General features: G+C 44.3%; 1 protein-coding gene across 4 annotated transcripts in view; it reads left to right on the forward strand.

Moving 5' to 3' along the window:
* TMEM241 (transmembrane protein 241) overlaps positions 1-26,604 on the forward strand; it is a 113,352-nt gene that overhangs the window by 40,946 nt on the left and 45,802 nt on the right. For 3 of the 4 annotated variants that reach the window (XR_008664248.1, XM_055324171.1, XM_055324172.1), the window contains exons 6-11: positions 7,060-7,085; positions 9,026-9,077; positions 11,470-11,579; positions 12,679-12,714; positions 16,680-16,714; positions 25,496-25,565. Coding sequence is in view for 3 of the 4 variants with exons in the window: in XM_055324171.1 (XP_055180146.1) it covers positions 7,060-7,085; positions 9,026-9,077; positions 11,470-11,579; positions 12,679-12,714; positions 16,680-16,714; positions 25,496-25,565 (329 nt within the window). In the remaining variant the exon portion in view is untranslated. Of the gene's footprint in view, positions 1-7,059; positions 7,086-9,025; positions 9,078-10,711; positions 10,761-11,469; positions 11,580-12,678; positions 12,715-16,679; positions 16,715-25,495; positions 25,566-26,604 lie in introns of all 4 variants that reach the window. The other variant, XM_055324174.1, reaches the window with a different exon arrangement.

Raw genomic sequence — 26,604 nt, forward strand, 5'->3', positions numbered from 1 at the left:
GCCTCGCTCTTGAACTCACATCCCCATTGCCTGCTGCTGCCTCTGGCTCTCCACATACCTGCTCCCCGGGGACATGAAATGCAAAGGGACCAAACGAACTGCTCTGTTTTTGCAACCTGCTTGTTGCTTGGTGATCCTCATCCTGGTCATCACCACCCATGGCAGAAACACTGGGATCCCCTTAGAGCCCCGGTCTGGTCTTCCCACACACACACCCTATTTCTGAATCTGTCCCCACCTCTCCATTCCCACTCTGCTGCCACCTTGGTTCAGGCCCTCATCTGTTTTTCAGGGGTCAAATGAGATCTTGCTCCCCTGAGCCCTTGGGCAGCCAAGTAGGGCCTGGGGTGAGCAGTCCTGGCTTACATAGTTATTGTGTTCTGTGTGCACCATCACCTGCCTTCACCTGCCAGATGTGTGGTAGTGCCTGGCTGGTTTTCCTGCCTCTGCCTCTCCCCACGCTCACCTTCCTCCACATTGCACCCAAGTGACCTTTTGAAACTGATCGATCATGTCCCCCCATGTACATGGGGAGTGCTCATGACCTCCATGGAGGCATGCAAAGCCCATAACCACCTAGATGCCATACACCTCTTGGGTTTTAGAAAATCCAGCCACAACCAAACTTCTTATTTTTCCTAGACCATGTCATGATGTTTTCTTTCCTCTGATTGGTCAGAGAACCTCTTATAAGCACTCTTCATTCATTCTGAGTATTTTTGTGTACCTGTGTACCGCCCACCGTGCCAGGCTGTAGGCCTACAGTAGTGAGGGAAGGGCATGGTCTTACTGCTCTGGGCAACTCTTGGAGCATCAGCTGAGCAAAGGAGACACAAATATGACACTCCTCTGCTGGATTATATGGCCAGAGACGCCACTATGGGGAAGTGACATTTAAACACAGATAAAGGGGGCACCTGGGTGGCTCAGTCAGTTAAGCATCTGCCTTCAGCTCAGATCATAATCTCAGGATCCTGGGACTGAGCCTCACATTAGGCTCCCTGCTCATCAGGGAGTCCATGTCTCCCTTTGCTCCTCCCCTGCTCATGCTCTTGTGCTCTCTCTCTCTCTCTCTCTCAAATAAATAAATAAAATCTTAAAAAAAAATCAACACAGACAAAGGCTGAGCAGGAGTTCAGCAGGTGGAGTTAAGGGGAGGGCTCCTGGGAAGAGGAAACAGGAGATGCAAAGGACCAGATGTAGGAAGGGACTTGGCAGGAGTCACTTCGGGCTAGTGTGGCTGGAGCTTGGTAAGAAAGAGAGAGGGTGCCTAGGGATGAGGCTGGAGACTTAGGACAAGCCTTTGAGGCTGAGCTAGGAATTTGGGGGGTGTGCTGAGTGCAGTGGGAGGCCGGGGTTGGGTGTGAAAGCCCAGAGAGACTGATCAGATTTACTGTCTCTGGAACTGTCTCTGGAAGGGACAGGAATGCAGGAGGTGAGAGGGGACTCTGGTGACTCTCACAAGGGAGGCTCTCAGTCTTTTAGGCTGGTCTGCATGCAATTGGAGCCTTCCCGACACCTCAAGGAGCATGAGCACTGCTCTCTAACCTTTTTTTTTTTTTTTATCACACCATCTTGTGATTTCCGTATTTCATCAATTCTAACACATGCTGCTTTTTCTCACGTTAAAAAAATTTTCACTACCTACAGTTGTGATGCTTCTACAATCAGTGGAATGCCCTGGTCAAATGCTTTCTTTCTTAGTAATATATAAAGAATGAGAGATTTTATACTCAGTGGTACCTAAGGTTCAATGAACCTTAGGTGGGAGTTTCTCTGGGTCTCTGCCTGCTTCCTCTAAGCCCCCTCTTGGCAGGGACCATGTGGTTGTTGTCTTCATAGCTCCAGAGTCTTGCCCTAGAACTGCTGCCAAGACGAATATTCACTAACTAATCACTGAGGTTCAGAAACTCACCAAGAGCTGCTGAGGTTCTCGGAGACTTATGCTTTTGTGTGTGAATTGAAAAATGAAGATTTATTGGATCTGGAGAAGAGATCCAGGCATCTCAACAGGGTACTGTTTCCTGATGGATAAGTCGGGTCACATAGGCGAGGTAGAGTAGAAAACAGGGTTAGAGCATTCTCAGAGCTATTTCCATCAGGCAGAGACCAGGGGGTAGACTTTCAGGCTGAGAGGACCTGTCCTTGAAAGAATAAATTGGATGATAAATACCAAAATATTTTGAATCTTCATCTCCATTTCATCCCCAACACTAAACATCATTTCTCTTTTTAAAAATTTTAATTCCAGTATAGTGAACATAGCATGTTATATTAGTTTCAGATATTAAATATAGTGATTCAACAATTCTGTACCTTACTCAGTGCTCATCATGATAAGTGTACTCTTCATCTCCTTCACCTATTTCCCCATCCCTCCACCCACCTCCCCTCTGGTAACCATCAGTTTCTTCTCTATAGTTACGAGTCTGCTTTCTGCTTTATATTTTTGCTATGTTTGTCTTGTTCTTAAATTATACATATGGTATTTGTCATTCCCTGACTTATTTCACTTAGCATTATACTTTCTAGCTGCATCCATGTTGTTGCAAATGGCAAGATTTCATTCTTTTCTTTGAGGAATATTCCTTTCTGTATATATACCACTTATTTATCCATTCATCTACTGGGACACTTAGGGTGCTTCCATAATTTGGCTATTGTAAATAATGCTGCTATAAACATCAGGGTTTATAAAGATATATATCTTTTTGAGTTAGTGTTTTCATATTTTTGGGTAAATACCCAGTAGTAGAATTACTGGATCGTAGAGTAATTCTATTTTTGACTTTTTGAGGAACCTCCATACTGTTTTCCACAATGGCTGCACCAGTCTGCATTCCCACCAGTGATGCACAAGGACTCCTTTTTCTCCACATCCTTGCCAGCCCCGTTGCTTCTTGTGTTTTTGACTTTAGCCCTTCTGACAAGTGTGAGGTGATACTTCATTGTAGTTTTGATTTGCATTTCCCTGGTGATAAGTGATGTTGAGCATCTTTTCATGTGTCTGTATGGCTGTCTATATGTCTTCTTTGGAGAAATGTCTGTCCATGACTTCTGTTCATTTCTTTTTAAAGATTTTCTTTATTTACTTGAGACAGTGAGTGTATGTGTGCATGCGCACATGCACACACGAGTGAGAGAGGGGTAGAGGAAGAAGCTGACTCCCTGCTGATCAGGGAGCCCCACTCAGGGCTTGATCCTAGGACTCTGAGACTGTGACCTAATCATGAAGGCAGATGCTTAACTGACTGAGTCACCCAGGTGCCCCGACTTCTGTCCATTTTTAATCAGATTATTTGTTTTTTGGGTGTTGAGTTGTAGAAGTTCTTTATATATTTTAGATACTAAATCCTTTATCAGATATATGTCATTTGCTAGTATCTTCTCCTATTTAATTGGTTATCTTTTAGATTTGTTGGTTATTTTTTTATAAACAATATCCTTTCTTGTCAGGGCAAATTAGGAAACAGTTGCATGAATTATATACCTATTTAGTCATTTTTAAAGACTTTTCTTTCCTTAAGAATGTAATAAACTATAATAAGTTGTAGAACATGCAGAGGAAAAACGTCTCAAATCAACTGTGATCCTACTTCGCATATGATACTACTATGTTCTATCAGACTTTTTCTCAGTACACGTATATAGACATACACAAATGATATAACATATTCTATTTTCTGTTGATCGATTTGTCAGGAATCTCTATTCGTGTCCTCATTCCACTCCACATGGAACATGATGTGTTTTCCTGTTTATAGACTTGTAGGTGGTTTCTAGTAGGTTGGCATTAAAATCTGCTCTGTGATGAAGATTGGCTGTGATCTATTCCCATATGATTCTCTTTCCTGATCCTTTAGCCTGGAGCTTCGACAAGGTGACCAGATATTACTAGGAACACAACTGTATGACACTTCTTAGGCTTTGCCTGTGACTCATAGTGAGGCCTCTTTTGTCTATTATGTGTCAGGTTTCACCAGACTCAACTCTGGAGAGGAAAGTTGACCTCCTCATGACCTTGTTCCCAGGTTATAAGGATAAACTCTAATTGGAACTGTGGTTCGTTGTCACCATCCATGATTCTTTGTACATGCATGTGCAATCACATGCACACATATAGTTTGACTATAAGATAATGTGTGCCTTGTGAAATTAGTCCCGTTACCTTGCAGATATACTTGTCACAGTTAAACATTAGAATGCTGCTATTCATTCTTTTGTTCATTTGTTCAACATTGACTAAATCTACGCTATATATCAAGCATCTGGCTAGGCCTACAACTATGGAGATATACACGACACCCACGACACCTTGATCATCCTCACAGAACTCAGGTAAACGGAGGAACCAACATGTAAACACATTCTGTGATGTTCATAGAATGCCATATGGGTTGAAAACAAGGGTATGGGGTAGATGGAGAGTCTGCATGGAAAGGCCAGGAGGCAAAATTTGAACCCAGTCCCGTGGATGGTAGGAATTTTCAAAGTGCAGGGAGAAAGGGCACTCCAGGCAGGCAGAGGAAGCAGCATAGTAGTAGGTAGTAGTGTGAAAGGGCTGGCAGGTGTCACTGCAGGATTGGCAGGCTGCTTGTGTCAGAATAGCATCGTAAAGGATCAGGCTCCGGAGCTAGATCACCTGAGCCCAAACCCTGTGAGCCAAACCCTGTGAGCTTGGGCAACTTTACTACTTTCTCAGTGCCGTGGTGTCTGCATCTCTTGCACATCCTGAGACTTAAATAACCCATAATGAAATAAGTCAGTACATGTAGAGGCTTAGAACAACACTGGCATAGAGTAGGGAGTCCTCAGAGTAAGTTAGCTGACCTCCGGTAATATTAGTTGTTTATTGTTCTTTTTGGCGATGTGACTTTTGAGAAGTTATACTGACTCATTCAAAACACTGAGACATCATAAGGACTTATCACTGGGTGACTTTTGGACGGAGGAGCCTCAAAAGGTGAACACCAGACATTAACTCCTTGGTTGTTTGTGGATACCTGGGAAGCAGAGGCTCCCTAATGCATTTATTGCTTGTTCTAATCTCTGTATCTCAGGTTCTGGCTCCTCGGGCCAGAGGCGTTTCAAATAAAAAAGCAGTCTCTCCTCTGTGGAATGAGTGAACTGTCTCAAGCTCTGTATTGATTTGCTGCCCTGTGACAGAAGTCCCCAGACAGTTGCTGGATGCACGTGTTACTACTCATGGAACAGCTGGGCCATGCTTTTCATCTCTATCCTGTCTGTTCCTATTTTTCCGCCAAACTGTTGATATGTTGATTACATTTAGCCCAGAATCTTTCAGTGACACATTTTCCTGTGATAGGGCAATTCTCCAGGTGCCCAGAGTCAGGTCACCTTTTTGGGTCATCCTTCCTGTACTGAAGGGATGTGTCCCCCACCAGGTGGCAGTGGAGTCAAGGTTGGCATGGCCAGCTGAGGCGGATTCCACAGAGATAAGATTTAAGGATCTAAAGATGCAAGCCACTACTTTGCTCACAAACATGATCTTTTTATTAAAACAAGGGCAAGCTAGATTATTTAGTAATGCATGAAAACTGAAGATAGCCTTTATAGCAAACCATGTTTGTCAGTGCTTCACATTTAAAAAAAAAATTGAGATATGATTGACATATAACATTATATTCGTTTCAGGTGTCCAGCATAATGGCTTGATATTTGTGTATCTTGCAAAATGATCACAATAGGTCTAGTTAACATCCATTACCATATGTAGTTATAAATTTTTTTCCTTGTAATGAGTACTTTCAAGATCTAATCCCTTAGCAACTTTCTTTCTTTCTTTTTTTTTTTTTTATGATAGAGAGAGAGAGAGAGAGAAAGAGAGGCAGAGTCACAGGCAGAGGGAGAAGCAGGCTCCATGCACCGGGAGCCCGATGTGGGATTCGATCCCGGGTCTCCAGGATCGCCCTGGGCCAAAGGCAGGCGCCAAACCGCTGCGCCACCCAGGGATCCCCCTTAGCAACTTTCAAATCTACAATACAGACTTTAGTCACTGGAAGTTTGTACCTTCTGAGTGCTTAATTTTTTTAATATGATTTTTAAAAAAGATTTTATTTATTTATTCATGAGAGAGAGAGCGAGCAGAGATATAGGCAGAGGGAGAAGCAGGCTCCATGCAAGGAGCCCGATGCGGGACCCAATCCTGGATCCTGGGATCATGCTCCGAGCCAAAGGCAGACACTCAACCACTGAGCCACCCAGGTGTCCCAAGAGTGCTTTATTTTTAAACAATATGTTCATACTTCACTTTCATGAACTGGAATCAAAGCACTGTAGTTTGTCCCCAATTAGCAAAGTAATCCTTTTGAAATGTCCAGAATTAATCTGTTATTTCTTCTATCAAATATAGAAAAATCTTGCTTCTTCCTGCTAGAACTTTATACCTGAGTGCAAAGAACTCATTCCCTTAAAATAACTAATAAAAAGGAGAGGATAAAGGCAGGGTCCTCATTAGAATTTCTTCATTTCAGGGAGTTTTAGAATGCCAAATTTTGATTTCCCCAATCCTCCCTTTCTCTCTCTCTAGCAGTGAAACAGAGAGATTTCCCTTCTCCTTTTTTCCTGTTTCTTCATTTATACATCATCCCAGAGAGCTTACAGCACTGCTGAGAGTCAGAGCTAGATTAGTGAAAGGCAAATGTAAGGAGATGGACTGGAATAGAAGTTGAATGAGAGCCTGAATTACCTTCTTACACAGGTCACATCAATTGCTCTCTCTCCCTTTCTTGGTGTGTGAGATATTTGAAGGCTTGGCCCTGGCATCATTTTGGGGTTTTGTGAGTAAACACAGTTCCAGAGGTGAGGGTAGTAAAATTGCACACCCAGAGTGCTTTGGCCAAGTGACTCAACTTGGCCTCTGAGTCATCCTTCTCGTGGTCCAAGCAGGAAAAGCCTCAAAAAATACTGAGGTGCAGCCCGCTCTTAAGCCCCCAATAAGCTTACTCGAAATTTATTTGCCTCTTGATCTAAGTATTTTATTTAAGGGGAAAAGAGAATTTTTAAGACTAACTATATGTCTCTTTTTTTTTCATACAGAAAACTTCTCCTGAAAAGATCTGTAGGTAAGTTTAAAGAAAAAGAAAGCAAAACCCAAAGCCCTCTAAAATAGAAGATTTAACCTGATTTTTTTTTTATTTTTTTTTATTTATTTTATTTATTTTTATTTTTTTATTATTATTTTTTTAACCTGATTTTAAATGTTGATGATAAACTGTTAAGATTCCTATTTGAGATTTGACAGAATTTGTTATCAACAGCTACATTCCCCCATTTTGTGTCTTATTCTAAATTTTACTATCTCTTTCTCTCACTGGTTTTCTTCCCTGAAATATTCTGTTCCTAAGGGGAAAATAATCTGTAGATTTCATCACTGATGCCCAAAACTTCACTAAGAATTGTGCAATACTGATGGGAGAAGGACAATGGAAAACATGGAAAATGACTTCAAACTTTTAAAATAATGTTTGCAATTTATTGAGTCTTTATGATTCCTATGGTGGGAAAAGCACTGCCTGTAAGGTCAGGGATCTGAGTCGTGATCTTGGGCCACAGCAGAGTAACTAAGGGCAGGCTTCATTGCCCTTTGAGCCTGGTCCCTGGGGTGGAACCATGAGCTGGGCTGGACTCTCAGGCAGGTCCCTGGGCCCTCGGTGTGCTGACCTGTAACCTTTGTTCTCTGGCTTCTACCTGCCTCCTCTGCCATAGCTCTGAAGCTCAGTCCTGAGGATAGAGAACCAACAGAAATGCTTTGACACATGGATTTAGGACTTTTTGTTTCAGATATTTCTGGGCTTTCATCCAGTCTCTTATTTTGCTTTATTACAGGCTGCTACTTGCGGAAAAAACAAAACAAAACAAAACATAACACTCTCAGGACTTATCCTCTCGTTTAAAAGATTAGCAGGTGTTAAAGAGAGGAATTAAAACCCACTAATACCTGATATAATCATGTATTGCTCAAAGCCAAGGTTGGTGGGAAACCAAGTGCTGTCTCACACCTGGCAGTCCCCCATGTCCTATCAGCCTCGAGGGGCTGTCTGTTTGAGAGGACCTCTAACATTCATTGCCTGTGAATGAGGAAGCAACCTATATCCGATACAGCCTTCTACTCTATGCAGACACCAAATCTATTAGGGTTCTTGTTGTCTCCCACCTAAAACCTACCTAATCCTGTGCAGTCCCAGAAACCTTTCCCATAGCCTCTCCCCCATTCACCCCACCCTTTGCCTCTGAGTCTCTTGGCAATCTGCAGCCGTGGAGTCTTTTCCGGGCTTTTTGTATCTGTGTCTTAAAAGTTGGCAAGGCTATAGAAGGGGGGTGGGCTGACGTGGAGGACCTTTGTGTGCCTCGGATGTCCGGTGTCGTTCTGACCTTCCCAGGACTGTGGGTCCCCAGCTCTGAGCCCACCCGGCCATGCTAGGTGGGTTCTGCATATTTGACAGAAATGCCACACGAATGACAATGACATTGTGCCCTCCTCAGTATGTCATGTCAGAAGGCTCAGGATGTAGGTCTGTCCTGTCATTGGAGCTGTTACATTTGACCATTTGGTGAGGATGATGCACAAAAGATTTTAATGTGCTTTACATGGTGCTTTCTTTTTCCTGAGAGGTGGATCTGCAGTCTGATTAACCAGTTTTTTTACTAGTGTATTTTTGGGGATCTGCAGTTTAAAAAAAAATCTCTTATTATCTGTTTCATGGGCATCATTGTTTTTCTTGCATGAGCCAGCCACGGTTTTGCAAATGTCCTGCAAGTGCCCGTGTCCTGGGAAATGGCCAGCTGAGCCCCAGGGAAGGGACTGTCTGGTCCCTGGTGGAGCACACAGTTGGAAATGGCCTAGGTAGCGGGGTGCTCAGAGGAGGAACAGGGGCACAGGGCTGGGTCTCACAGGGTGTCGGCCTTGTGCAAGCACCTCCTGATGTCTTCCAACCCCCATGCTGTCTGGGAAACCCTTTGATGTTGAAAGGTGAAGCTGCTTGTGTTCTCTCCCTTTGAACAGCACCCTCTTCCTTCTGGCTGCCGCAGGATGCCTTCCCTTCAATGACCCCCAGGTAAGTCCAAGGGCATTCATTTTGCCTTCCAAGTGTCTTCTACTCTCTGCAACCTGCGTGTGTGAGCAGAACTCCTAGTCCTTCCTTCAAGAATCAGAAGAACCCCAGCCTGTGCAAAGGCATTTAAAAGCTTCCGGGCTGGGTACCTCTTGGCCAGCTCAACACCTTTTCTGCAGGACTTTACCTTCTCTCCAGGGCTGCAGCAGAATGGCAGAGCTCTGGCCTCTGGGTGCCGTGATGGGTGCCACTAGCCCTCAGTCTGTGCTGGGAGGACCCACAAGCCCCAGACCCCCAGGTCGAGTACCCTAGCCTCCTGCATGGAGGCGAAGTTGAGTTTCCCTCTCATCCCCGAAGGCCTCATCTGCAGAGTGATTTTCACTTGTTCGCCTGAGTTTTTCCTTACTAGGCCCTGAGGACCCACCCCTACCCCCCAGTAGTCATCTCGCGGTGGGTCTGTTTTCTCTCTTTTCTCTCCCAGCATTTATTAAGTCCCCATCAAGTATTAGGCACTGAGCCAGGCTCTGGGGACACAAAGAAAAATTATCCTCTTGCAGGCAGAAGTCAGAGTCTCATCAGAGCAAAAGGGAGGAGGACAGATGAGAAATAGATTATTATAACACAGGGAAGCCAGGGCTCTGTCCTAGGAAGATACGGGACATAGTGAGGCACTTAAGAAGACTTGGGGACCCAGGAAGTAGGAAGAGCTAGCAATTATAAGGAGCTAGCTATGTGCCAGACTCTGTGCCAGTGCTTTATGTGCCTTATTTTATTTAAAATCTCATAGTTTCACAAGGAGAGGGACTCTTATTGTCTCCCTTGCGTAGCTAAAGAACAGCGAGGACCCAAAGATCACCAGCCCACAAATAAGTGTGGGTTTCAGAATTTACATAGACCTTTCTAATGCTAGAGCCAGACTCTGCTCTCTGGACCTAAATCTTGAAGGGTGAGGAAGTGATGGTCAGGAGAAGAAAGCAGGTGTGGGCACAGTCATGGGGTGTCGTGTATTCTGTGATTCAACTTTAGTGAGCACTTACTGTGTGTGTAACCCTGTGCAAATTCCTGCCCTGCTGGAATTTATAGGCTAGTGGATGGTGGAGAAAGAGATAGGTGACAAATTAAATGGAATGTGTCAGATGAGATAAACTTCTACAGAGAAAAATAAGAAAGTGAAGAAGAGAGGGAGTGCCCCTTGGCTGAGTTGATGGGGGAAGTGTTTGGGCTTGGGGAAGTGCAAGGTGTGACTTTCCATGGAAGGGGTGCAGTAGATGGGACTGGTGGGGTTGACAGGGGATTGTCATAGAGATCCTAGAGTGCCATGAGTTTGGATTTTATCCTGAAGTCACTGGGGGACTATTGAGTGATTTTAAGCAGTAGGTGACACCATGGGATCAGCGTTTTAGAGATGTGGTGTGGAGAATGGGAAAAAGGGGTGCTGGAGGCAGAGAGCCCTGTTAGGAAGATGTCATAGGCATCAGGGTGAGAATTGAAGATGAACTGGCCAAGGCCCCAGAGTCCTGTTGTGGCACCCTTGGTTGGTACTATGCATTGACAGTTAAGGTTTCTGGTTGTCACACTAGATTCCATTTGCCTCTTCTTATAGCTGTTTTATTATTTTTTTAAATCCTGTGTTACAGTTTGATCCCAATGGATATTTCTGGGCTGTAATTCACTTATTCTGTGTAGGTAAGTTTTAAAAGAATGCTTACTTAAAGAATTGAGGCTTATTACTTAGACCTTCTTATATATCCACTTTTCAGTAACCCTGAGCAATAGGAAGATTACAGATAAGGTGTCAAGGTTGAAATTAAATGGGGATTTTCTGATCTGGTTCTCCTGAAATGTTTCCATTTCTGACATAGTCTCCTCTTTTTCTCCACAAATACTAACTCACTCACCAGGGCTCTGGCCCTGCTGGCTCAAGGCAGAAGCGTGGAGAAGTGCTGGTTGGTCTTCTCTCAAAATGCTGAGAAGAGATCCAGAAGTTTGTGTTGGAAACATTGTCTTTCAGCAGTATATGCAAAGAAATGTGAGCGAGTGAAATAAAAGGGCCATTTGACTTTATTTCACATCATACGTTTGGTGTTTCCTGCCTGTAGTCTTAGGGGGAAAGCAGGGCCCTGATTGTGTTACACAGCGTTCAGAAATGGAGCAGCCGTGTTCCTTTCTCCTGTGCATCCTGCAGAGGAGGTTGAAAGCTTCCTGTGAATTGTATCCTTCTGCTGATCATGAGCCCTCCCAGCCCAGCAGCATTCTCTGTACCGAGTGGTTATCACCGGGGATGACTGCGTTAGCATCCTGGACATCCTCCAGAGTGTTGTTGCGCCCCCTGTCAGCCGTGGGCGACCTGTGTGGGAAGAACTGCCTTCCTCCATGTGGATTTTGTGCTTCCCAGCAGGTGCGGGCAACCCCTTACGCAGGATGTCCTGTGCCAGTAACACCCACTGTTTCATTTTCAGGGGTTTATAAGATAGTGCAGAAGTCCCGGAAACCCAACGCCTTAAGGTAAACTTCTCAAGTGTGCTGGGTTGTTGTTTGGTTAAAACAAAGGGATGAGACCCAAGGTGTCTTGAGCTTGTTCTGTTCAGCCAGAGACTGTGCATGTGTGGGTTGTGGTGAGGGCAGCAGCCAGGGGCCCCTGAAACCTTTTCTCCTGCTGTTGGGTCATTCCAGGCAGGATCCTCTAGCACCTGATCCTACTGGTCATCAGCAATGTGCAAAGAACAGGGGGGCCCTCTGCCCTCTTACTTCATGGGCAAATTTTTACACAACAGTTTTATAAAAATTGTGTGACCCACTGCTTGGGGGGCCCCGGTTTCTTCCGTTCAGAGGCCACCTCATTTTTCTTGTTTCCCTAGCCCCTTCCTAACTTGACTTTGTTTAGATCCAGAATTTCCCGTCATGAGCTCTGTGCTGGGGTAAATTGAGGCCTCTGTTGTGGGCAGTCAACGGACCAACCTTAGCAAATGTAAATGAAAGAGAGAGTGGTCCTCTGGACTGGTTTGCTGGCTTCTGGGGTTTGAGGCCCACCAGAAGGACCCCTGGGAGAAGGTTATACACTTGGAGGCTGTGACTTCAGGTCCGTAAAACACCTCTTGTTCCTTTAATGAAGTGTTTCTGCAGCAAGAAGCCAGTGGAGTTGCCAGATAAAATACAGGATGCCCAGTTAAATTTGAATTTCAGATAAGTAGTGAATCCTTTTTTTAGTGTGACTATGGCCCATGTGATATTTGGAATATACTTAAACATAAGTCTTTATTTGAGATTCAGATTTATTTGGGTGTCCTGTATTTTTATTTGTCAAATATGGTGGCCCTAGAAGTTGGTCCAATGGCCTGAAAGAGTTGACACTCCTCTCCCAGTGGCAGATGTAGGAGCTAATCTGCCACCGGTGAAAATGTGTGCTACTACTAAACTAGGAAATGTTTTTTAAAAATGAACCAGGAACAAGTTTCGAATATAAAATACCCTTCATACCATTTTTAAATGTAGAAACTCAGCCATAGATATAATTTATTAGTAGAATATAATGTCCCTTTTGTGTATGTGAAACATTTCTATTATTTTACATGTTTTATCTTTTTCTTTTTTTCTCATTCCTTAGCGACATTGAGCAGCAGTACTTAAACTATATGTTCAGGTAAAATATAATTTACATTTTCAAAGAACAACTCATATCTTTCTAGAGCTAATGGATTTTTATTTCCCAATAATATTTTGATTAGGGGGTGCTGAGCCAGTACGCCTACCAGAAACGCAAGCTAAATAATTTGTAAGATGACTAGAAGTTGAGAAAACCAAATAGCAGTTCGGTACATAGACCAGGCAAAAGGGACCTCTTTCTGACTCCCCATTTCAGAACATCATACCTCTCTCCATGAAGTATGGAGTCTATAAGGCTAAGAGGACATTTCTTCCCAGGGCCCACAGTCTCTCTTCTAAGCTGGAACCTAGAATTCTCTGCTCAGGAGGTCCTGAGCTTGATTCCAAGGTTTCCTATCTTTCCAACTCATTCCTAGACCCAAGCAGTGTCCAAAGACAGGCTGTTAGTAGGGGAGGAGGTGTGCATGGAGGGTGGACTTGCAGGCCAATGTGCCCACACACAGGTGTATGAGGCCTCAGGATGGAGCCTGGAGTGGAGAGAGAAGGGGGCTCATTGGGAGCCAGGAGTTGAATCTGTCCATGCCACCATGTTCTGACATGAACCTCCAGTGACTCCAAGAATTCTAAATCTTAATCTAGACTTCCAGGTTGTTTTTGAAGGTATAGTTATTAAGGTAGGATGAAGTTCGAAGTTTGATTTATAACATTTAAATGTGGTATATGAACTGCTGTTTGTACCCTTGCCCCAAGCCAAACAGAGGATAGAGCTCTGTCTACTAAATAGAATAGCTGCAGAGGAAGAAGGGTGGGATCTGCTGCTGGGAGCCCCAGCTTGCCCTAATGCACGACTGCTTGCAAAGACGACCCAGGCTGGGGATGTGCTGCTCAGCATTTGGTCACGCTGATTTTTGCAGGAAATTCATCTTAAAACGTTCAACATGAGCCGTATTCTTCATCTGCAGATAAAGCTCATAAATATTGTAGTTTATTAAAATGCCTTTTTGAAAGGATCCACCACAAGCATGGCTGTGGGCCTCTTTTGTACTCTGCTGAAAACAATCATTAGTTCTACTCTGGCCAGACACACCAGCTGCCTTTTAAGAGGCACTTCTGAAAATGCAGAAGGCCCTTAATGTTTAACATGTTCCCATAACATCAGAACACTTTGGGCAGTTCTTCTTCTCCATAGAACTTAGAGTCCACTCTAGTGGCAAAGGAATAAGAGGATGGAAAAGTGAGCCTCTGTGACCCCTGACTCATTCTCCTGCCAGCCCGATTCCCTACCACCCCCAAGTGAGGACACCCACTGCCCTTGAGCCTGGTGCTCAATGCTTCCTGGCTGGGCCTGCCACACACCTGGCTAAAGCCACAATTCTGTTTCCTAGTCTTCTTTCAGTACCTGTGATGAAGACGTGTGAATCAGAATGAGGGCCGCCGTTCAATTTCCCCTGGCCATGGACACTGAGGGGTTCCTCAGATCCATGCAGCAGATGTGCTGGTTGCTGCCAGCCGGGAGCTCTGCCTGCCGGGGCCAAGAACTAGTTTGGTCTCCATTTTTTTTTGAGAGAAGCCAGTGGTTGAGTGGTTCTCTACTTTGGCACATACAACTATTTTCTTGAGGGTGTATTTGCTCCCTGACGCTGACCTTCCCTGTTTCTCATATAAACAGCGGTCTAAGGCCCAAGGCAGATGAGAAAGGCTGAAGGAAGGAACAAAGGAGGAGGTTGTATCTGGGGCTGAAAATAATATGGGCTTCACCAGCATTTTAAGAAATATAAGACATTTATAAGGGATGATTATGGGATGTATGCCTAACGCCATTTCCTTTTAACATAAGCAGACATTATTAAATATTAATTAAAAATTAAAAAAAAAAATTATCATATGTTCCCTGCTACTACTCCACTTTCTCATTTTGCAGGTGAAATTGTGTGTGTGTCAAAGGGAAATAGACAGGAGTTCTGTGGGGGGTATGACTTTGATTGGACTTCAGCCTGTGGAGAACATATTTTTCTCCTATTTTCCCATTATATTTCCTATAAAGGAAATATAGGAAATAGAGGAAGGCTTTCTGTTTTGTTCATTGCCATATTCCCAAATTAGAACCGTACCGGGCACTGACCAGGCATTCAATAAGCAGCTATTGAATACATTTTAAAAGTCTGCTGTTCATGTCGTGATTTTAAAAGTCTGCTGTTCATGTGTCATGATATGCCTTTTATATGATTTCTTCTTTAGAGTTTACATGTCACATAGAGTCTTAGAAATGTAGGGGGCTTCAAGTTACACTTCTCTTCAAACATATGCCCACCACAAATAATCATAGAGGCGATTAATTACAATTCCAAAAACCTACGCAGTGCCTGCTGTATGTCTGGCCCTACTGGGCACCTGGAATTCAGAAGGAATAAAAGGTGACTCTTGCCCCCTAGGCGGTCACAGCGTAGGAATTAGGAGTGGCATGCCACTAGATTGGCAAAACTCAAACAGAGATTAGAGAACTCATTTAATTATTTCTCCTTATTTTATACCTTAATATTTTATTTTAGGGACATCCTTTGGGATGATGCCAGTGATGGGATTTGGGGTACCATGGGAAGCCCTCGGAGATATATTGGGATGGAGAGGGGCCTCTTCTATCCTGCCATAGGAGTCATAACTTCTGCTGCTGAAGTTATAACCAAAAGGGGACTCAATGAGATAAAATAATGGAGTATATACAGAGTCTGTGTTTGCCAAAGAAAGAATAGATGGCAAGCAAAGGACAGAAAGTCTCCAGTCTTGCTTGTAGTGTGCGTATTTTTTGTAACTACATGTCAGGCCTGTCTTATAAACCTACAACTGCTGAATGACCCAACGTGTGGCTCTTCTTTATTGCCTCTCTCCTAACCCTCCTCCCCTTCTGCCCCTTTGCATGATGCCACTTCTTGGAGCCATCAGACATCCAGTACTACAGAGGCAGAGCAGAGAAAGAGATGGAGAAATACAGAAGTGGTGCAAAGAGTTAACCCAGGGGCAGGGAGGGGGCAGAGCTGTCAAGCTCACAGTGGCTTCCTTGTTCAAACTGTCCTCTACACTGCCTCTAATGTCACCAACTAGGGACTTTGCTGATTCTCCACCCCAGTGCCTTTTAGTGCACCCGGGGGCTGTAACAAATGAAAACAACTGATGCCTGGATCTTGCCCTTAGAGATTCTAACCAGGGTGTTAGCTATTCTGATGCATAGCCAGTATTAAGAACTAGAGTAGTCTGTCTAGCATTAAAAATAAAAAAAATCCCCTCCTATCGTATGGGACAAAAAGTTGTATTCCTAACCTCTAACCAGGTAGCTGCTGGGGTGGCATGGAGTTGCAATGGAAGAGGTGTAGAAGGTGGGCCCGGGGCAGCATGAAGGCGTGGTAGGCAGGTACTAGGAGACGGGAGAAGCTTCCAGAGAGGAAGATGGGACAATACCAAGGACCAATATGGCCAGCATCAGAACACTCCTCCTCCTCTTCATCCTTTTCAGCTTCTATTGCAAATCAGTCCGGGTAATTTCCAGGCACATGGTTGATGGAATGGATCATTTTGTGGGCTGTCTTCTTGAAAATTTAACTTAACCTCCGAGAGAATTAATTTTATGGCAATGGTAGATTTAGCTCATGCTTGACAGCTTGTTTTTCAGTTGCAGCCTATGTGTAATTCAGAGTTCGCTTTGTTTAGCTTACAGATACTCTTGGCAGATGAAGTGAGTGTGGTAATAATCGGCCATACAGCTGGCCTCGGAACGAGGTGTGGGTCCTTGGTCCGTCCTGGAGTACAGTCCACCAACCCTCCTGTGGTGCCAAAACCTGAGGCCTCTCAGGAGATCTCACCCTCTCGCTGATGAGTGAGACCATTCGGTGCTAATAGTCTGCTTTTAGGCAGATCTCCCCGTTTCGGAGCAGAACTAGTGGCAATGTACATTGCTGTTTTCTCGGTGCTGGGGAGGACTTCCTCACTGCTCTGCTGTTTCGTTTTCAGCGTGGTGCTCCTGGCAGTCGCATCCCATCCCACAGGTAAGCCCGTTTGTTTGATGCTGCCCATTCCACCCAGTGCTCTGGCCCAGTTGTATTTGTGCAGAACGTTCTATAAGAGAACACGGCTTGCCTTCCAGGACGGGAGCACAGGGGTTAGGCATCGCCCACGTACTTGAGATGGGCAGTGACCCCTTGTGGGTTTACTGCCCGCGAATTTATTCTCACCCCTTCTTGAATTTTGTCGTCTGTGTTTTCATCGGGTGCGGTCTCAGCTGTCCAGACGGGTTTGTTATCTGCCCGACGAACGAGTAGAGTACTCTTCTCTTCTTCTCAAGCTCCTTCAAACATCTAGAATTGCTCTTCAATCCTAGTGTGAAAGGATTTGGTGAGAAAGTTCCGATTCACCCTACTTCCAACTGACATTCTTTCATACATTTTTATCATGTGTGATCATACACTATTCATAATTGCAGATTAAGGAAGTCGGGCTTAAAGCTTCCCTTTGGGGATGGCTAGGTGGCTCAGTGGTTAAGCATCTGCCTTTAGCCCAGGGCCTGATCCTGGGATCCTGGGATCGAGTCCCGCCTCGGGCTCCCTGCATGGAGCCTGCTTCTCCCCCTGCAACATCTCTCTCTGCCCCTCTTTCTGCAGAGTCTCTGCACCTCTCTCTCTGTGTCTTTCATGAAGAAATAAATAAATAAAAATCTTTATAAAAGCTTCCCTTTGCCCTGTTGGCTGCCTTGGTGACTCTAGAGTTGTTTTTCAGATTCAAGAATTGTCCACAATACTGTGTTCCATTGTGAGTTTTTTTTTCTTACTCTGAAAGGTTTTGAAGTTGATGCCAAAGATAACAACATCGTATCTGCGTGTGGTATGGCTGGAAATACACATTTTATTGGTCATGCTCCTTCAACTCATGTCTCTTGGCCATTTGCGGGGCAGAAGGCCTTTCCCGAGCCCTCAGAGTCTCAGGTGAAATGAGAAAGGTGAACTGGGCTCTTTGCAAAGCCCTTTCTAGCTCCTGTTGTGCCCTGAACAATGATTGCTCTCTGTTGGTGCCTTTAGCTACTTCAGACTGTTTGAGCTAGTCTCCTGAGGGAACTGTTGATAGTGATTCATTGTTTATGGATTGTATATGACCCATCTGAACCCATGTCTCATGAGGATAATTTGAATTATTCTTTTTTCCAAGCGTTATTCTACACTGGCCCTCACTAGGCACATGTGCTGTTTTCTGCCCATGCCCACAGCCTGGTGTTATGTCTGGACTATGAGGCTTGGTGCTGAGCGCCCTCTGCATTCTCATGTGTTGAAAGCCTATCCTTTGTAAAATAAAAATTGTATGAAACCCATGGTGTGAACCCTACCTGTTTTTGCTCACCCGAGCTGGTGCTTGTCTGCCTCTAAGTATGCCTCTTGTCATTCTTTCATGCTGCCAGGAGGTTGCCACCCAAGAGACATTCGCAAGCCCCTTAAGCACCCTCCCCCTTTGAAATGTGTCTTGGTCAAAGCCTTTGGAAAATTCTCTGCTTCTCCATGCTCGTTTGCTCCCTGAGTGACAAGTGGTAGATTTTGGTGAATGATTCTCCCTTAAAGAAATCACTCTGCCTTTCAACTAAGAGGTGATGTTTGTTCGTTCATTCCTCATGATTCTCAGAACTAGAAGGAGCCTTAGTGATTATCCAAGGTGCTGCTACATTTTACAATTGAGGAAATTGAAGCCCAGAACAGTTAAGGGACGTGGCCAAGATGGTGCAGGGGAGGTGAGTAGTAGAGAGAGACCAAAGTTTAGGTCCTGACCCTTCTCCCAGGTCATTCCCCACACCTGTACTAGGTAAGACACAGTAAATCCTTCTTTTCAAAGGCTTCTTTTTCAGTGATCCTGCAGTTTATTATAAAGTTTCTGGAGTGAATGAATACTTTTATACAATGTTACTAAATTTCCTTTTGGAGCTTCTCTTGGCTTTTGGTTTGGTTTGGTTTTGAGAGAGAAAGTGTGTGCATGTGCATGCAAGGGGGCTGGAGAGGGACAGAGGGAGAAGAGAGAGAGAATCTTAAGCAGGTTCTACGCTCAGCTTGGAGCCTGATGTGGGGCTCAATTTCACAACCCTGAAATCATGACCTGAGCCGAAATCAAGAATCAGATGCTTAACTAACTGAGCCACCCAGGGGTCCCTGGAGCTTCTCTTAGTTTGAGGAGCATTTGCCTACCAGTTTCTAAGCACCGTGATGCTGGTAATAGTTTATACAGTTTGACCAACATTCCCACATTTCACCTTGAGTTATTGCTAAACTTTTAGGCTAATGCAAGAATAGCTTGGGAACTTACTCTCTGGAAACACCAAGTAGTCAACAGCCTATAGTTGTAGAATGGTCTAGGCAGAAGAGTAATTTAAGATAGGCCTCAGGTTCTTTTTGAGGTGATGAAATGTTCTGGAATTCCATAGTGGAGATGGTTGTGTAACTCTGTTAATATGCTAAAAACCACTGAATTTTTAAAAATGTATAGGGGATATGAGCCACCTGGGGGGCTCAGTCAGTTAGGCATCCAACTCTTGATTCTAGCTCAGATCATGATCTCAGGATTGTGAGAAGTTGTGCAGTACACAACCTGAACAACTGTAAGCAGTGGCTCTTTGCTTCAAAAAGCACCTGAATACGGTAAAATGGTTATATTTTTGGGGTAGAATAGATCACTAAGGTAGATAGATATTAAGGTAGAAATTTGGTATGAAAAATGATGAAAGCTCAGAATTTAGAAGAGTACTGAGGGATCAATTTTTCTCAGCTTTATAAAGCCAAATCAGTTGATGACTTGGCTCAACTCTTTGATGGATCCTGGAGATGTTTTCTCTTAGCAGTATACAATTGATTACAAAGTTTCAGCAAATAAAACACCTGAGGAAAACTCTCTCCTCCAGAAATATTCAAGGACTGCTGTCATGGGGCAGCCCCAATTCTTTCCAATTTGTTAGCTTTCTCATTCAACCCATGGGTAGTCTAGCCTGTTTTTAAGTTAGAACAATCCTTTATTCTTCCCAACTTGCTTATTACACTTTCCATCTAGAATGTCCACAGCAGGGCCTTGTATCAAGGAGATTATATTCCTGATTCCCCACACCTGTACTAGGTAAGACACAGTAAATCCTCAAGGCCCAGGGGTGCAGTGGTTTTATGAAGGTTCTGTTAACAGTTTCTGGCACTTTATTTCTTAATTTTTTAAAGTTTTATTTATTTAAGTCATCTCTACACCCAATGTGGGCTTGAACTCACAACCCTGAGATCAAGGGTCACATGTTCTACCCACTGAGCCAGCCCCACAATTGCTGACATAAAGCAGGGCTTTATTCCTTTTTGTTTCTTTTCACCTCTTCTTTTTTTTTTCACCCATATCTTAATTATTTAGTAGGACTTTTAAAACATTAAAAAGTTGAGGTATAGGGGTGCCTGGGTGGCTCAGTTGGTTAAGCATCCAAATCTTGATTTTGGCTCAGGTTGTGGTCTCAGGGTCATGAGATCAAGCCCCTGTGTTGGGCTGCACACTGAGCATGGAGCCAGCTTAAGATTTTCTCTCTCCCAAAAATGAGTGAAAATATCAGTGAGGGTGACAAAACATGAGAGACACCTAACTCTGGGAAATTAACAAGGGATAGTGAAAGGGGAGGTGGGCAGGGGGTTGGGGTGACTAGGTGATGGGCACTGAGGGGGGCACTTGGTGGGATGAGCACTGGATGTTACGCTAAATGTTGGCAAATTGATCTCCAATAAAAAAAATTAAAAAAGATTTTCTCTCTCTCTTACTCTGCCCCTCCACACTCCGTGCTTGCACGCACTCTCTCTCAAAATAATTTTTTGAGGTATAATTTACATATATGAAATGCACCTGTCTTATGTATACAGGTTGATCAATTTTGACAAAGGTATAACGTAGCTTACACTCCCATTGAGAGACCATTTCTGTCACTAGTTTCCTCATGCCCCTTCCTCATTACTCCCTTCTCACCCACCACCAAACCCACCATGGATCTGATTTCTGTTACCATAGATAAGTTCTGTTTATTCTAGAGCCTTGTATAGCTGGAAACAGGCAGGAAATACTCCTTTGTATCTGGCTCTTCATTCAATATAGTGTTCAGAGATTCATCCAGGTTGTTGTATGTATCATTAGTTGATTCCCTTTTATTACTAAGTAGGGTGCTATTGTATGAACATACCACCTTTTGTTTATCCATTTACTTGCTGATGCTCACTGGCACTGTTTCCAGTGTTTGGCTGTTATGAATAAAACTTCCATGAACGTTCTCTATTTTTAAATTTCTTTTTTTTTTATTTCTTTTTAAAGATTTTATTTTTTTATAGCAGCAATGTCCACAATAGCCAAACTATGGAAAGTCCAGATGTCCATTGGCAGATGAATGGATAAAGATGTGAGATACATATATATTTTATATGTATATAAATATATATAATATATATGTATATACATACGCACACACACAGTGGAATAGTACTCAGCCATCCAAAAAAAAAATGAAATCTTGTCATTTGCATGGATGGAACTAGAGGGTATTATGCTAAGCAAAATAAGTCAATCAGAGAAAGAATTATTATATGATCTCACTCATATGTGGAATTTAAGAAACAAAACAGAGGATCATAGAAGAAGAGAGAAAAGAATAAAATAAGACAAAATCAGGGAGACAAACCATAAGAGACTCTTAATCATAGGAAACAAACTGAGGATGGCTGGATGAGGAGGTAGTAGGGGGACAGGGTAATTGGGTGATGAACATTAATGAGGGCATGTGATGTAATGAGTACTGGTGAATCACTGACCTCTACCTCTGAAACCAATAGTCTGTTATATGTTAATTAATTGAGTTTAAATAAAATTTTAAAATAATAAAAATTAAAAATAAAGATTTTTATTTTTAAGTTATCTCTATACCCAATATGGGGCTTGAACCTACAACCCAAAGATCAAGAGTCACATGCTCTACTGACTGAGCCAGTCATGTGCCCCACCCCCGCACCCCCAACCCCTGTCCCGCCATGAACATTCTTATACAAAACTTTTTTTGGACTTATATTTTCATGTCTCTTGAATAAATACCTAGGACTAGAATTTCTGTGTCTTAGAGCAGATGCACATTTAAGTTTTAAGAAAGTACCAGTTTTCTGAAGTGTTTATACCATTTTATACCCCTACTCAGCAATGTCTGAGAGTTCAGTTGCTCCACAGCTTCACTAACATTTGGTGTTGTCAGTCTTGTTTTAGCTAGTCTGCATGGTTTCTTGTTAGTGCTCGAGCTGTCCTTTTCACTCATTCCTGAGTGACCAGAAAGTGTTTCTGTAGGAGCAGATGATGACCCTTTGGGTTATAACCTTTAGAGTGCATTGGAGATGGTGGTAGGGATCAGATGGATAGTTCTCTTTATCCTGAGTGCAGACCCTGCCACTTTCCACCTCGGGGCACTGCATTTGCTTCTTGGTAGGTGCAATCTACCTTGCCATCTTTATCTTTCAACCTCATGATTCACACAGAGGCTTCAAGAGTTTTGGAACCTTGCTTCCCCTTGGACCATTTTAAGCAGTAGTAAAGAAGAGAAATTCTTCCTCTGTTTGAAAGTTTGCATTTCCTGTTTGTACCAGGTCCCTCTGTTGTGTGTTCAAGAGGGAGAATTTCTAGGACCCAGAGAAGAGAGAGACCCACAGGAACCGGACCCAGAAATGACCTTGTTACCTGGTTGTGCCTTTTGTTCATATGTGATTTAAAGCAAGTACTGCTTGGTCTTGGAACCAACCTTCCATTTTCGTGCCGGTTCTGAGGGCTAAAATGTGGTGAGAGGATGTGATGTTCAGATATCAAGCAGTCTTGAATGTAGTAAGATTGGGCTGCACTTTTCACTGTGGTGATTTCATGCTCTGATCTTCAGATAGATCAGATTCCCTCTCTCGCTCAGAAAGTCAGCAGAATTTTACTGTGGCTCAGGAAGGGTAGGGTCCTGCTGTGATGGGCACTGGTGATGTCTGCAAGTGTTGAATCACTATATTGTCCACCTGAAACTAAGATTACACTGTATATTCACTAACTGGAATTGAAATAAAAACTTCAGAAAAAGGGAAGGCCTAACCAGGGCTGTAGTGCAGAAGGCTGCACGTTGTTGCCTCAAAACGTGTTTACAACTGTTCAGTTACATAATTTGTGCTTAAATTGTGCATTCCACAATACCTGGTGCAGGAGCCTTGTCTTTGGAGCATCTCTACCAGGTTTTTAGGTTCCTAGATTTAGTTCTCACGAGTTTGGGCTGGCCAGCCATTCGCTGTCCCATCTTCGAGCATGGTCAGTAGCCTGTGCTGTGTGGGGGCTGGCTTGCACCCTCCTTGCTGGTGGAAGAGAAGCCAGGCTGAAGGCATTGGGGAGGGGTGGTGGAAGCATTTGAGACAGATTTGAAATTAAGGACCAGCGTAGCCAGCTTGCTTCCCCATTCTCTGCAGGGGAAGCAAGAGAAGTTAGGTGTTTCAGGTACTCTGGGTTCAGTAGTGCTTAGCCTAATGCACTACTGATGATCCTAATGCAGTGGATAGGAGGTGAGGAAAGGACAGTCCCTCCTCTCAGGGACTGGCTGGTTTCAAAAGCAGAGACAGGCATGGGTCCACTAAGTACTGTGTGAGAGACGTGTAGAGGTCTTAGAAATGGCTCAAAGATAAGAGTGAGCTCTTCTCTTTCTCTCTCTCAGTAATTTATAGGATGAGTTTTTTAGGATTTGGGTGAAGGTTATCACATAACTGGTAAATTCCCTAGGACCATGGTTTCATTCCTTTGTCTTCCTCTCTCCCAGCCCACCTCTGACCATTGCACTGCCCGTCAGAGCCCCTCTGCAGCCCACACTGGGCTGGGAAGGCTGCCCATGCCCCAGGAACCCCCTGCTGGTGAGAGCCTGGGCGGGGGGGGGGGGGGGGGGGCGCGAAGGCAACGCCCCAGGAATCTCAAGGTCCTACCCCTGGCTTATCTCTTCTCTGCCCTTCCTCGTCATCACACTGACTGCACTGCAGTTTCCTTCACACCTTCAGGGAAGTTGGAACAGGGCCCAGGACCACAGCTGGCAGAGAGACAGAGCAAACCCCATGGACTGTCGCTTTGCCCACCTGCACAGGTCGGGGGGGCTCTGGCCGCCCTCTGGGGCCGGGGTGCCCAGGGTCACCTCAGTGTTGCTTGTATGCAGGAAGGGACCTCCGCAGAAATTGTGCTGTTCATGCACTAGACACTTGAGCCCGATGGTGTCATTTGCAAAGCCTCTCCACCAGTGTGGGTCTGTGTGGACGGTGGAAGCGTTCCGGTGGAGTCGTGGCAGGAAGAAAGCGAGAACTCTGAACCGCTCGTTGGGCTGCCTGAAAACCGGATCCCAAGAGACCCTCCCCTTTGTAGTTAAGCACACACATGTATGCACAAATGAAAGAAAACAAAACAATAGTTGTGATTTTTAAAAAGCAAAAACAAAACCTCTAGGGAAGTGGAATTCAGGACTTTCCTTCCCATGAGGTGGTTGAATTATTTGAAATCGGTTAGGTCTCTGAGGAAGGATAGCAGCCCAGTCTGTCTCCTTCTGAAACTCTTGATTAATAAGTGCAGTGATGTAGGAACTGCTGCCTGTATGTTGCACTGCACACCTAACATACTGGAGTCCTTAGGAAGCTCAGCCTTTCTTGCCCTGGTCCATCCAGATCTGAGAGACTGAGGCCTGGGGGTCTGGAAGGTCTGGCTCCTCCAGAGTCTCAGAAACTCCAGATTTGGGAGGATTAGGCAATCTGCTGTAGAAATGCTTAATTCCTTTTCTCTGGACATTTTTGGAAGGCTTTCTGCTTATTTAATCTCCTGACTTCTTGTTTGTGACCAAGTTCAAATTCCAGAGGGGGAAGCAGCCAATATGTGTGATTATTTCCTCTTGCACCAAGTGGAACTAAAAGAATGAACTTACTTCACTAGAAATAAATGTACCCTTTAGACCTTAAACCCAAATGAGTAAGCACAGTCGGTCTGGCCTCTGTGCCATTTGTGCAGTAATTAAACACAAAATGAAAAAAAGATGTCAGAGGCATGCATTCACAGTCTTTTTTTAGACATAAGGCAGAAAAGAATAGAACGACTTTTATACTCCACCTTGTGCAGGGATGGCTGCCTGATGAGGAGGAAAGATTGTAAGGGGTGCCTAGGTGGCTCAGTGGTTGGGCATCTGCCTTTGGCTCAGGTCATGATCCTGGGGTCCTAGGTTCGAGTCCCACATCAGGATCTCCACAAGGAGCCTGCTTCTCCCTCTGCCTGTGTCTCTGCCTCTCTCTATGTCTCTCGTGAATAAATAAATAAAATATATTTTTTTAAAGTAAAAGAAAGAAAGATTGTAGAGTTTGGAGTGAGCGGGGTGTACCTTCTGGCTTCACTGTTCAAGAGTTGCGCAATCCTAGACAAATCCTTTAACTTCTCAGAGCACCAGTTAAATGAGGATATTAAAACACCACACACAGAGTTATAGTTATTACAAGGACTGAAAGAGATGCTATGCTGTATGTAGAGGTTTTAGCAAAGGGCCCTGCATGGGACAGACTCTTGCTGAATGGGCATTATGATCATTACACTATTATTTTAAGTCAGTGCCACTAACACACAGAAACCCTTGGAATGCCAGAGTGAGTTCAGTGCTGGGTGCTGGGCAGCTCAGTGCTCAGACGGCTGCTGTGCTAAAGACCCTTGCCTGTGTTTTCTGGGACAGCTGGGGATGGGGGCACGTGTGGTCATTGTCTCACTCTTGCTGTGCCCCTCAGGTGATCTCTTCAGTGTCCTGGACTTTCCATTCCTGTATTTCTACAGATTCCATGGCAGCTGCTGTGCCAGGTAAGCTTAACACCCAAAGCCTCTGGCTCTAGTAATTTCTGTGTGTCTGTGCTACACTGTCTTCATCAAGTCCAGGGTCACTACCAGTTATCCAAATGAGAGGCATAGGAGAGTGGTCGTGAGGCAGGTCTGGAGGCAGCTTCCTCAGCCATCAGCAGGTTGTCATGAGCATCCTTAAGGGCTCAGGGCCGGCCTGCAGCCTTGGGGACCTGTGTCCTGCGGAAGTTCCTTGATGAAGGCAGTGCTTTTCAAACTTGGAGAAGAGCCAAGAACCCTGCACTGTGTTTCTCTCTATGAGCCATTCCTTTTTTTTTTTTTTTAAGATTTTATTTATTTATTCATGAGAAACACACACACACACACACACACACAGAGGCAGAGACACGGGCAGAGGGAGAAGCAGGCTCCATGCAGGGAGCCCGATGTGGGACTGGATCCCGGGACCCCAGGATCAGGCCCTGGGCCAAAGGCAGGCGCTAAACTGCTGAGCCACTCAGGGATCTCCTACAGTTTGCTTTTGCATTTGAGCTTCAGAATGACTTATTTATCATCCTCAGCTAAGTTTCGGGAAAATACTGTCAGAATTCATCTTCTCAAGATGAGTCCTTATCAGTTTGGTCAGGCCTTGTCAGCTGCCCGTTACTAGGATCAGGGGGACATGGGTGTTGGTGCTGCTCTGGTGCCGGTGGACTTGTTTCCCCATGGGTCTGGTTTTTGGTAGTGTCAGCCAACAGTGAGGAGGGGAGGGCAGCTGTTGTTCGATTATTTGAAACAGAACAACACAGTTCACAGCCCGTTGGTGCTGGCTTTGTGGGGTGATATTTTAGCTCCACTTCTGCCCCTTTAATCTGTAACTTTCTTACAACCCAGCATGAAAAATCAGGGTTTTATGCTTAAAAGAGTTGGAAATCTTTGCTTGAATTGATGTGACCCTCTACTATGTTCTAACCTCACCAACCCCGCTTCAGTACAAAGCTTGACCTCTTTTAAGAACGTGTCAGTTTTCCCCACAACATCTCATGACTCCTGCATGACCATA

Source organism: Nyctereutes procyonoides, unplaced genomic scaffold (genome assembly GCF_905146905.1).
Source record: "Nyctereutes procyonoides isolate TBG_1078 unplaced genomic scaffold, NYPRO_anot_genome, whole genome shotgun sequence".
Classification (NCBI taxonomy): Eukaryota; Metazoa; Chordata; class Mammalia; order Carnivora; family Canidae; genus Nyctereutes; species Nyctereutes procyonoides.